This window comes from Emydura macquarii, unplaced genomic scaffold, assembly GCF_026122565.2.
Source record: "Emydura macquarii macquarii isolate MOO-44397 ecotype Brisbane River unplaced genomic scaffold, CSIRO-AGI_Emac_v2 contig_312, whole genome shotgun sequence".
Lineage (NCBI taxonomy): Eukaryota > Metazoa > Chordata > Testudines > Chelidae > Emydura > Emydura macquarii.
The window spans coordinates 10,768,918-10,781,049 of record NW_027130449.1 but is presented as its reverse complement, the minus strand read 5'-3'; the positions used below and the strand labels follow the sequence as shown (position 1 = coordinate 10,781,049).

The 12,132-nt window shown below is 43.3% G+C and overlaps 1 protein-coding gene across 1 annotated transcript; it reads right to left on the bottom strand.

The window, feature by feature from the left end:
- LAYN (layilin) lies at positions 1-10,972 on the bottom strand. The gene is made up of 7 exons (XM_067565260.1): positions 10,815-10,972; positions 6,740-7,037; positions 4,810-4,967; positions 4,260-4,298; positions 3,818-3,901; positions 2,396-2,498; positions 1-1,003 (listed from the first exon to the last, which is right to left on the bottom strand). Exons 1-7 carry the CDS (start codon positions 10,903-10,905, stop codon positions 643-645), a joined length of 1,134 nt encoding a protein of 377 aa, XP_067421361.1. The 5' UTR covers positions 10,906-10,972; the 3' UTR covers positions 1-642.
- Between the last annotated feature and the right edge of the window lie 1,160 nt (positions 10,973-12,132).

Below are 12,132 nucleotides of genomic sequence, written 5' to 3'. Positions count from 1 at the left end.
TTATCTTTTTTTTTTTTTTTAAATTAAATAAATAAATGAGATACATTTAAGTGCAGTCTCTGAGACACTCTGCATGGCTAGCAGGACTTGGAAGGAGGGAAAAGATGCCCATCTCTAAATGAAGTGCCTGACTGACAGCATTACAAACCAGCTGGTGAGGGACTCCATGCAACTAAAACATGGTTTGTGATGCAAACAATGATCAAGGTGCATCTAGGAGAAAGCCAGGTTGGCCAACGAATGACTTAGAACATCTACGTGGATGAGGTCAGTTAACAAAAAGAAAGACTTGGGGACTTGGACTGATTTTTAATTGAAAAGATGTAGAAATATTTTCATATCGGGAGCCCAGGAAATTTTGTAGTTCCAACAGAAAAAAGAACCAAGACCAACACAGACCATTCCCAATACTAAACAGGGGTTGAAGCAAAGCAAGCTATATATATTCTGTTGTGTTCAACTGTTTAAAACAACATATCCTTTAAAAAAAAAAAAAAAAGAACAAGCATAAGAGTGATCTGAAACCAGTATGCACTGCCGCACACATTAGCTTTGTGTCCACGGTTAAATATTGTGCGTTGGGGGGGCGTTACTTATGTTTTTATTCGCTGTGTCACCCACACCCAAGTGTTTCCAGTTTCCTTAATAGCCATATATTTCATTCTCCACCCAGGCCGACTCCTTGCTTTGTCCCACCCGATCACTGCACAGTTCATAGATCTCATTGGTCACAAAGCCACTTTCAGTACTAGCTAATGTCACAAAGCCGCTCTCCGAAGCATTCACAGCCACGTTGTCGTACTCTCCAGAGAGGTTGTCAGACGTGTGCTCTCCGGAACGTGTGCGGAATGAGGAATTCTTAATATCTGGCCTGGTCCCAGCCAGATCTGCCTCCATTTGTTTTTTAATTACACTGTAAATCTCCAAGTTGGGACTGTTCATCCTGTGGGGAGAGATCCAGGCATCTTGCTCCTTTGGACGTGCCTCCATTCCCTCTCGTTTCCTTAAGTGAGGAAGAAGAGACATTGAGTTCCTTATCTGTTCTTTTTCACAACCTCTCTAACACAACACCTAATGAAGCATTTCTGGAAAGTTACCATTAACAGCCTAGACTCCGGAACATGTACTTTAATTATTATTTGTAGTAGGACACAAAGCCCCATTAATGCAACAGGTACATTACTGATGGTAATTTCACTACTGTACTACACTTGTGTGAGATACCAATCCTGACCTCATGTTAAGGGAGCAACAGAGAATGAGAACTCCAAGCAATCAGCTTCCAGCCCTCTCAAAATGCTATCCTATTCTGGATCCACACCTGTCCTACCTACTGAATTTATCGCTGGTGAAATGTCAGAGTTCCAGCTGCACCATCGGCAATGCCAGTGCATGCTTTGCCAACACTTGCATCTTGACTTCCTCCATCTACCCTCATGTCCAGGGATCATCTCAAAGGCTAAAAAGGAAGTTTGGTTTCCATGGTTCATTCACTCCTTGCTGAAATGCCAACATGAGTACTAATTTCACTGGTTTTTTGTATTGTGATCTCACCCGTCCACTAGGAACATGGCATTTTACATAGGCCAACAAACATTCAGATGGTAACTTTCATTCACTATCAAGTTGGCCCACATTCAAACTATTGAACCCTGCTTCTACACAAAGAACAGCTTGGCATTGACTCTTGGAGGGCAGGGGCGGAGTCTAAAAACAGTTACAGTAAAAGTTAAACTATTACATACATTGGTATTGAAGTAATAATTAGTGACACAAGAGGCCTTGAGTAGCTGTTCTCATCTCATTCAACGAAACAGCTGAGAAAACAGTGGGAGGTTGTTTTGGAGCCCCAAGTCTAGTTTCTTAAAATGTTTTAATTTAAACATAGTCCGAATCTTGATTTCAAGGTAAGCGATGCTTATGGGAGAGTGAGACTGTTTGCATGTATGGGAAAGTGAGAAGATCTGGGAAAACAGAAGGTTAGAAGGACAAAATGTTAGCAAATTTGAGCCAACACTATTTGGTACTTTTGGAGAGGAGCTCTCAATCTGTCAGTTTTTCAATAAACATTCTTTTCCATTTTAATAAATCTAACACTTCAAATCCGTCATCTTATTTTATGCTATTCCACAACTACTGTATGATTTTGATCACAATTAACAAAACAGAAACAGTTTATTAAATAGCTTACTCTACACAAAGTCTGTCACTTCAACATGCACATACTGCTTTTTAGAAACATACCAGACAGGCAAGACACATATACTCCAATTCTCTCTAGTACATTCTATATGGTTCAGTTGAAAATTCTGAAAACTAACTAATCCTGGAGCTAAAGGATTCTTCGGCATGATGGGAAACAAAGGTTCACTCTTTGCACAATCATTTCACTTGCCTCTTTGCAAAAAGCCAAAAACAGAAGATAGCTGTAACGATCATCAGGAGAAGGAACAGAGGGATGCTGGGAATTAAGATGTAAGCAAGACTCAAAACAGGTTCTGAGGGAGAAAAATATGAAATTCCAACTTTTATCCATTTTAAAATTTATTTTGCATGCACAGATCATTCCTGCAAAAGGCAGGGCTGCCTAATAATAATAATAATAAAGGTTTTCCAGTCATATTTGTAATCTATTAGCAGCTACCACACTCTCAATGCCAACACTTCAAGTACAGAATAATCCTTTAGCACAGCAGATCAGACCAAATTGTGCTCGAGTCTCCCAATTTGGGGCTCTCTATATAGTAACCTAATTTTCCCATCCTCTGTGGATGGTGGAACAGAGGAATTCCCTGACTGGATCAAACTAATGGTCCTTCTAGTCCAATATCCAATCTTCAATCATGGCCAGTATAAGAAATCCCTCAGGACAAGAACGTGGGATAATCTGTACTTCTGTAGGATCTGTCTGAGGGAAATTGTAAGGGAAATTGCAGGATCTAAACCTAACTAATTTTCCTAATACGTTTATTTGACAGTTTCTTACTCTCTCTATTCATATGAAAGTAATAATGGAATAAGATAATGAGATGTGTTGTGTTTTGAAAGGCTTGTAAACAACTATCATAAGGATTTCAGAGTGGGAATTATCCAATGACTGAGTGGTACATTTCCTTCTCCCTATCTTAATTAGACTCCTCTCCTCACACAGGTCAAGGGATGGGGGACGTACAAGTCCCTTTATCTATGCAAGGAGAGAAGTCTATATGAAAACAGCAAATTAATGTCTGAAAATTTTCAACGTGCATTATTGAAGTGCCAGGCAGTTAATTCAAAGTAGCGTTTTCACATCCAACGTAATTGGTACAGCTTTGGCATTAAATCATTTGACAGCTAAAACAACCAGTTTAGTTTTGTAGTCATAAAGATTCAGGGCAAAACTATCAAACTTGGGTACCTAAATTTAGGCTTCTAAATCCACAAACAGCACTGAAAAGAGGATTTGTCTACACAGTGAAAGCTGTGCGCCTGCTGGCCTACCCAAGAGAGCTTAAATACAGCTAGTGCGAGTAACAATGGCAATGAAGAGAGCACAGCATGCGCTCCAGAGCTAAATACGTGCCCAGGGTCCATGGCGAGCTTGCATTACCTGTGCTGAAGCTCACGCCATGCTGTCTTCACTGTTTTTGTTACTCATAATAGCTGGATTCAAGCTAGTTTGAGTAGGCTAGTTCGTGCATGCTTTTGCTTTGTAGACATACCATAAGTGGCTCAATATTCAGAGGTGCTAAGCACCTGCAGCCAAATGAGGTCAGCGGGAACTGCTGGTGTGCACAGCTGGAGAGGGTAATGGCTACCTGTTGTACAAGTTGTGTACCTTTGGTTTCTTTAAGGGTTTCATTAGCATCTTCCTTAATGTGTTCTTCTGGGGATGTTGGCTTCACGGACCTTGTTACAACATCTGGGGGAGAAGTGCTTGGTTAATATTGCAGATACTGGTTAAACATTGAATGAACTCAAGAGAGTAATTAAAAATGAGACAAGAATAAGGGATTTAGACACTACCAGATACAGGGTGTCTTGATCTTATTCTTCTTTTATCAGAGTGCTGCAACATGGCAGTGGACTCCAGAATGGGCACCAACACCATGCAAGAGCTGGTTGCTGGACACAGGGTTTGAGATTAACCGAAAGGAATGCTAACTGAGGGGAAACCTCTTCCTTCAATTTTAATCACTTCAGGTACATGTAAAGATCCTTTAGGAATATTTTTCCAAAAATTACCACATCAGCAAACAAAACATGTGTCTGTAACTCACCCACTTGGGAGTTCTCTTCGGAGGCAGTGGTTGGTTTTTCTAAAGGGAAGAAGCACATACTAAATGTCCTTATGCATTTGACTTGGGTAATCATGTCAAATAAACATACTGAGAGAAGCTGGTGTTGCCCTAGTAACAGCATCTTTCCTGTCCCTTTTAAGACCCAGTTCAGATTCTGAACTTTTTAAAAAGTCCTTTGCAAAACAGGAGAGTTTTCCAAGCCAGTCAGTTCATATGCTTTATAAAGCACCTAGCCAGGGAATTAGGCAGAGAAGCCCAGGTCCTCAAAGGTATTAGGTTCCTAACTTCCATTGCTTTCAGTGGAAATTAGAAGCTTAAATACCTTTGAGGATCTGGGAAGTGTCCCTTCTGTCCACGGGACTTTTATCCATTTAAATGCATGTCTGCCTTCTCCCAATTCTCTCACCTCCCAGTGCAGGTGATATATGGTTTGCCTCTAACTAACCATAAGTGTGAGCCCTGACCAGCAATACACCCACCTGTGGATTAGACTACAATCATTTTTACATGATACAGAGTAACTCCTTACCAAGAGAATATTTGCAAATGAAGTTATTTTTCACGTTGCACCTGTCATCATTCCACTGAAACATATAGGAACCTCCGACACCTGCCGGGGCAGAGGGCTGGTGATACATCACAACACAGATCTCACTCCCACATGAAGGCTCATCTGTATACCAGTTCCTAGAAAAATAAACCAGACATCACATCAGATGATGCATTTCCCATGATGCTGCAGAAGCTCAGACTTGGGCTATATAACACAGTGATAGCAGAACTGCCACTGAACATGATTCAACTTGTATTCTCTCATCAGCTGGACACACACACACAACACTAATTCAGTGATCGACAGTTTATTTTCACATTTTTGTTTTCAGATTTTCACAGAATCGGGGTCATTGAGAAACTCTTGGTAATAAAAGTAGTAAAAAATGTTCTGAATCCCATTTAGAGCAAAATGAAAAGAAGTTTGATCTCAACCTAATTCCTATGTCTTTTGTGCACATCACAAACACCTTTTTGTATTCGGAAGACATCCAAGACTGGAGGATAAGGGATTCCATACTGGGGCTGTTAAAGGAGCTTAAGCAAGTTAGATACTCAATTCTCATTGGACTTCAGTGAGGTTGAGCACCTATCTCCCTTATCTCCTTTGAAAATCTCAGTAAGACTGAGGTGAACTCTGACTTACTTTGCATATTTTAGGGTGAAAATGACTTATGTTCTCTAGTCTCAAATTCCATTGCCTACAACTGTTTATCCATTTTATAAAATAATGAAAAATGCTTAAAGGAAAATTGCTTTCCTCTAGCTAGAAATCTACTAAAATGAAAAGAGCTGCCTTACTAGAAAAAACATCACCTATAATAATAAAACACTGCCATTGGAAAATGCATGGATCTTTCTAAGAGCACTTACTATTTAGCACTCTATCATCTATCAATTACTGTAGAGGCATTTTATGAATCAGACTCAGACGAGTACTATTTTTAAGATTCTGAGGCCTGATTAACTGATAAACTCATAAGAAGTAGGGAAGAAAGAGCAGTGCCTTTTTCTTACAGTGGCTTCTAAAACACAGGTCTTATGGAAACTGACAGATTATTTCAGTGCATTCCTCTTAGTAGGAAGTGCTCAAATTAAGACACTGCTATTTATTTAAGAGTTGCCATAAAATATTTAATTACACTTGGGCTAATGAAATAGATGGGCTCAACCACTGTAAATGCAGCAAAATGCGCAGGATAATTAGTGAATAGCATCCACACTTAGATTTTTTTTTAATAACTTTAATTAAAGATTCAATAGGAACTGCACCCTTGGCAAAACTATAACCAGCAAATTCACTGCAGTGTTGGCATCTTATTGCTAAGACTTTCACTAATCTGGCAGCATTTGGAGTATATGTTACTCTGTTTCTACTTAAGGGAACATAAACCTCAGAAGAATGAGCTCATTTAAGATTACAGTATCTGCTGTTTACCTAGAAAACTGTGACTTAAGATCAGAATTAAAAGACGACACAGCAAGACTTGAGACTAAACACATTTTTGGCTCAATGGTAACTAAATAATGCATAGAAGATGTTAATGTATCAAAATAATCTCCTGCAAAATTTATAAGTCTCCTCTCCACTATCTTATAAGGTGATAATTATAGTGAGCATTATGGTTCCACTTGCCATGAGACAAGAGACTTATCAGATAGTGCAAAGATTCTCTCTACCTCTGTTTAAGACAAACTCAGTACAGTTTTCAAGCCCTATCTACCCTCAAAAGGATGAGTTATTCCGATCCACTCAATGGAAGTAACTCCTATCATTGAGGAGGAAAAAAGGAGTCCTGAAATTTAGGGAATTTCATTTCAAAACTTCAGTTTGCCCTATATCATATATACTTTATCCAAGACTTTAAGACTATAGATTTCTAACATTTTTATCTTCAGGTACCTACCGAAATTTAGATGTACTGCCATCAGACCACGAGTACAGGCCTTGACATTCTGTGCTATTGTCCAGGTCTTCCTCTTTTCTCCTAAGTCCTATCCAAAAATCTCCATCTGAAGCCAAGAGACTCTCAATGAATTTTTCAATCAGTCTTTGTTCTGCTTCTGATTCAATGCTGACTAAATGCCCACCATCTCTTCTGCATGCCTGGTACGCTTCTTCAAAGCTGATCCTGCGCGAAGCATCATGAAAGTAAACGACTTTGTAGCACGGTCGCTGAGTTCCACCCCGGCAAACTGTCTGCCCTACAGAAATAGAAATAAACCCATTACAGAGACAGCATGCATTAGCTGCTGATTAGCACTAAGAGTAAGCAAATAGCATGAATACTTGCATCCTGTTGAGTTTTGCATTGTGTGGCAGTTTATATAAACAACTCCAAATAGGTAAAAGAAATAAACACTAACTTTTTAATGACTGAGGAATTATTAAGCACTGTCAAGCTTTTCTTGTTGCATACACTAGTTTAGGCTAACCTCTGAAGCATTGTTTTTTTGGTTCCTTGGACCCTCAGCTCCACCAAGAGTTCTCTGCAATGAAGAAACCTCAGCAATTCCTTGCAGAGGGGGAGAAGATTCCCACACTAGAATGTCATGCCAGGGAACCTACTGATATGTCCAACTTGTTAGAGAGGGAAATGCTACATTATGATTCAACCATGCTCTTTTGTAATAATTTAACTGGTTAGAAACTCACTCAAATCCAGGGATGTGCTTAAAGGTCCAGAAATAACAATTGTTTACCACCTGGGAGGTGCCTAATCACTTTATGGAACTCACTGCAGCCAATCATTATACACTCAGATGTTATCTGATTGCTTAACATTGTTCCAGAATAACGTTCCAGACTTCTAAACGATGACTGTTTTCAGTTATGAGTCAAGCTTCCTCCTATGCATGTAACAGAATGGCTTATTTTGACCATAAAACCAAGTAAGTGAAGATCAAAGAGAACAGACAGACTTAACATAAAAATGATGTACCAGAATGTTTTATAACCAAATATTCCCTATATTAAAATTGAAACAATAGCTCTGAAAATATATATTTATCATGTAAGAACAAACAACTTTAGCAACTTGTGTATCTACAGTAGAAAAACAACGTTTAGCAGCTATTACGTTGTCATAAATAAGTCTGATTTAAGGACAGAGTGCTACAAACTTCTTCATTATAAATCAGTGCTACTCAAAAAGAGAGTGGTGTCCTTTTGTGCTCCTACACTTTATCCCAAGGCCACCAACAATATGGGAATTTAAATGCATTCTGCTTTGGAGTTTTAAATCCACTAAAATATCTGGAATTACAGTGACTGCTAAAAATCTGTCAAAGAAATTAAAACAGGGGGCACAGTAAAAGAGCATTCTTTAAAATGTGTCTTTAGGCAGACCCTGTATTTTCTGTTGAGAGTTTTACAGACAGGCAGGATTGGTGAAAAAGAAACAAAACTCTGTTCCCGAGTACCAGGTCCACTGCTGTGGTGAAAGCAACAAGGGAGAATAGAGATCACAGATCATTCTTATAAATCCGCAGGAGCTGTAAAGGGATAGCTTCTGTTACTAACTATGAGATTCCTTTCTGATACTCCAAGTAAGTATTTCCACAAATCGGCAGAACATCTGTATCTTATCAACCAAATTTGCCTTTTCTTTTAGCTAAGGAAAAATTTAATGTAGTTGATCACTTTCCAGGCGTCATGCAAGTTAACTGTCCAAAGAGTGATCTCACTGTAGGGTATGTTATTGATTAGACAACGGAGAACAACTATATGCATAATTCTAGCCAACGTAGAATGAGACTCCATTTCCCTGGTTTTTTCCCCCAAAACTTATTTACGAAGGTGATAAAAATTCCCCGTCTTCTCACAACGCACAAAGGGCCTGGTCCAAAGCCTACTGACTTCAACAGGCACAGGGCCAAAGTGTGCAGGTCATGGGGCTGCTACTAGTTCAGTCTCCATTCCCAGTTGCTGTGTCCTGTCCCCATTTCCAGGCCAGTATACGCATTTCACAGCTTGCGTACACTCAGCTCTTACTGCACACAACAGGGACTCTTGCCTCATTCCTTCATTTCCCCTTACAAGCTCCATGTGTGCCACCCTCTTTTTCAGAGACTCCCTGCAAGTCCCCCCAATCTCTCCCTTGCTAGGTAGAGATGGTGTGCACCCCCATTCCCATCCCCCCCCAAGCCTTCCATTCCCCTCCATGGCAGAGTCTGTTGGCCCCCTTTTCCCCATAGCAGGTTTTCCCAATTCTCCACCCCCAGGAGTTCTATGCATTCCAAGGTCTCCCTTTCTCCCCTCATGGCAGGTGATGTGTGCCTCCTTCCTTCCCTCTTCCCTCCACACTTGGATCTCCCAGTTCCCACACCACCAACAGTCCTGTGTGCTTCCTAATCCCCCTCCATTCCAGGGTCTCCCATTCTCCCCTCATGCCAGACACTGTTTGCAAGCCCTCAGTCCCCCTCCCCCCACCAATTATTTTCTCTCTCAAAGAAGTCATTCAGGCTGTTAACACATTAACATCTGTTGGGAGGACAAGCAGATATGAGATGGAGTATTGTTATGCTGCACATCCATAATGGGTGCCATCAACCAGTTCTTACATTTATAGATAATTGCAGAGGTGCTTGCGGCTGTGCGGACAAGAGCTTTATGTGCCCTTATTTTTCCCCTTTTGGATTCCCCCCCAAATCAATAGGATTCTGGTCATTGATGCCTAGAACATTGCCTGAAATTCTGGAATTGATCAGAGGTGGAATTCAAAAGTTTTCCCATGGCAGACAGGCAGAGAGACAAACAGAGAAACGCAGTGGAGCGAAGCATAACACCTTTGGAAGCACAACCAAATACTACTTACTAACTCCCCAAAATAACGACTCCACCACTTAAAGATACACACTGCCCCATTACACTGTAGTCAGATTTCCACCAAGGCAATCATATTATGTAATGTGCATTTCCATCTTTACAGTTTGATAAATACGTATTCCCCAGTTATTATTTTACAAAGCCACTAATCATATTTTGACTCCTCAAATTCCCTACTACTCTCCTGCACGCACAGAAGTATGCAAAATAATGAATGGTCTAGAGGAAGTAAATCAAGCATGCCTATTTACCATCTCACAATACAAGAACAAAGATATTACACTGAAGTGCAAAAAATTTAATACGGATTAAAGGAAATACATTTTTTCCCCCACACAACTCATAACTGATCTCTGGAACTCACTGCCACAAGGTAATTATTGAAGCCAAGAGTGTAGGATTCAAAAAGGATTAAATAATTATATTCATAACAACGTTTACATTACATGGATATAAAATATTTTATATGGAAAACCAACTTTCATGTTTTGGGTTGTATGTGCTAACTTATGGGGAGAGGCAGAGACTTCCCCTAGGGACAGATGATTCTATACCCATCCATTGCGGGGTTTCTTGCGCCTTTCCCTGAATCATCAGAGGTCTGGTCTGATGTAGTACGGCCATTCCTGTACACGCACAAGGCAACAGATACAGGTTAATAAAGACCAAAACATGTACTCGGCCCCATCCCTTTGCACAAAAATAAAACCTAGCTAGGTAGAGCCCCCGCTGGGAATAAAGAGAACAGACTATTTTTGTTCCTTACACGTTCCGGGAAGTCTGAAAACTTTGCCCCGGCCTGCCCCTTCTCTCCCAGCCCCACAGGGCTTTTTGCACCATGGAAATGAGACAAACCAGCCACTGTCTGCTGAAAAAATCCAGCCGGGGATGCCGCAAAGACGGGGGGGAAGGAAGGAAGGGCAAGAGCGGGTCGGAGGGCGGCACTGAAACCCCGCCAGCCGGGAGCCGGGAGGGGCAGCGCTCTGCTGAGCGGGGACAACCTGCGCCCCGGGGCGGGGGAGTCCCGCTGTCGCTCCGGAGCAGAACCGCAGCGCGCTCCGGCGGCTCGGTTGCAAAGGAGCATTCCCCACCCCGCTTTGCCGGCTCCAGCCGGGGCGCTGCTCCCCTCTCCCGCCCCGCCCGGCTCCACTCACCGCTCAGCAGCCGGGACGCCCCGGCCCAGCCCAGCAGCGCGGCGGCGGCGGCGCACACAGCCGCGGCCGCCAGCGCCTGCCCCGGCCCCATGTCGGCGGGCGCCGCGCCCCCCGGAGCCGCATCGCCTGCCGCAGCCGGAGCCGAGCGGCCGCGCCGGGAGCAGGCTGCGGGGAGTGGGAGGGAGGGAGCGGGGCGGAGCCGGCCCCGCCTCCACACGGCCCGGCCCGGCCCGGCCCAGGGGGAGGGTCTGACCCGCCCCGCCCGGCCGGGAGCGTCTCTCCCTCGTCCCCCCCCCCCCCCCGCAACCTCCACCCCGCTCCCAGCCCTCTCCACACACTGTGCCCCCCTTCCCCTACATCTGCCCCCCCTTACTCTATACATCCCCTCCTCTACCCATCTCTCCACACACCCCTACCTCTTCCACTCGGCCCCCCACCCGCTCCGTGCACCACAACCGCCTCTACACAACACACTCCCTGCCCCCACACTGCCCCCTCCAGCCCTGCCCCCCACAACTCTGTCCCCTGTACACACACACACACACTCTGCACCCCCCCCCCCAAACTCCTCTGCACCATTCACAGGCTCCCTGGACTGTCCTCTCACCTGCACCAGGCACAGGCTCCCACTCCTCTTCTCCACCCCCCGCCTTTCCATCCCAGCTCCCCCCATCCAGCGCCCTACACCCCCACCTCAGTCTCGCCCCCCCCCCCCCCCAGCCCTAGTGGAGAGAAGTCTGTATTCATGCCAACTCCACATCCTACGTTTCCACTGCAGACTCGGAGCCGTTGCATGATCACTGCTGAAAGGGCCAGGGCAAAGGGAAATGTGCCCAAAAAGCTAGAGCGAGACAGCAGCCCCTCAGGCATAAACTAAGGACGGAGCCTCTGCCCGCAACTCCTAGAAGCTAGGGACAGAACCTCCTGCAGGAGGTTTTGGGACCTCTATTCTCCAGGCACTGTTAAGCATCTGCTTTGGGCCTACCAGGACAGAAAGTGTTGGGATTTTGTTTCAAACACTGACTTTAATGGGATAAATGCTAAGTCTGCGTTTTCCTCACTGGCTCTTACTTCCTGATGACTGGAAAGTTGATGTGCACTTGTTTCCGGGCCCACTGACTTCAGCAAGGTTCAAATCCTCCAAGCCCTGAGATGGTTTCTAGGTGCTGCAGAAAGGGGCAGAACTACAAAGAATAAAATGTAGGAAACCACAAGAGCACAATTGTCTGAATGGCACTGAAATACAGACAGCTGTGATTTTTTTAAAAAATAGAGAATTAACAATTTTAATAAAGACAAATTAAAACCTAAGCTCATT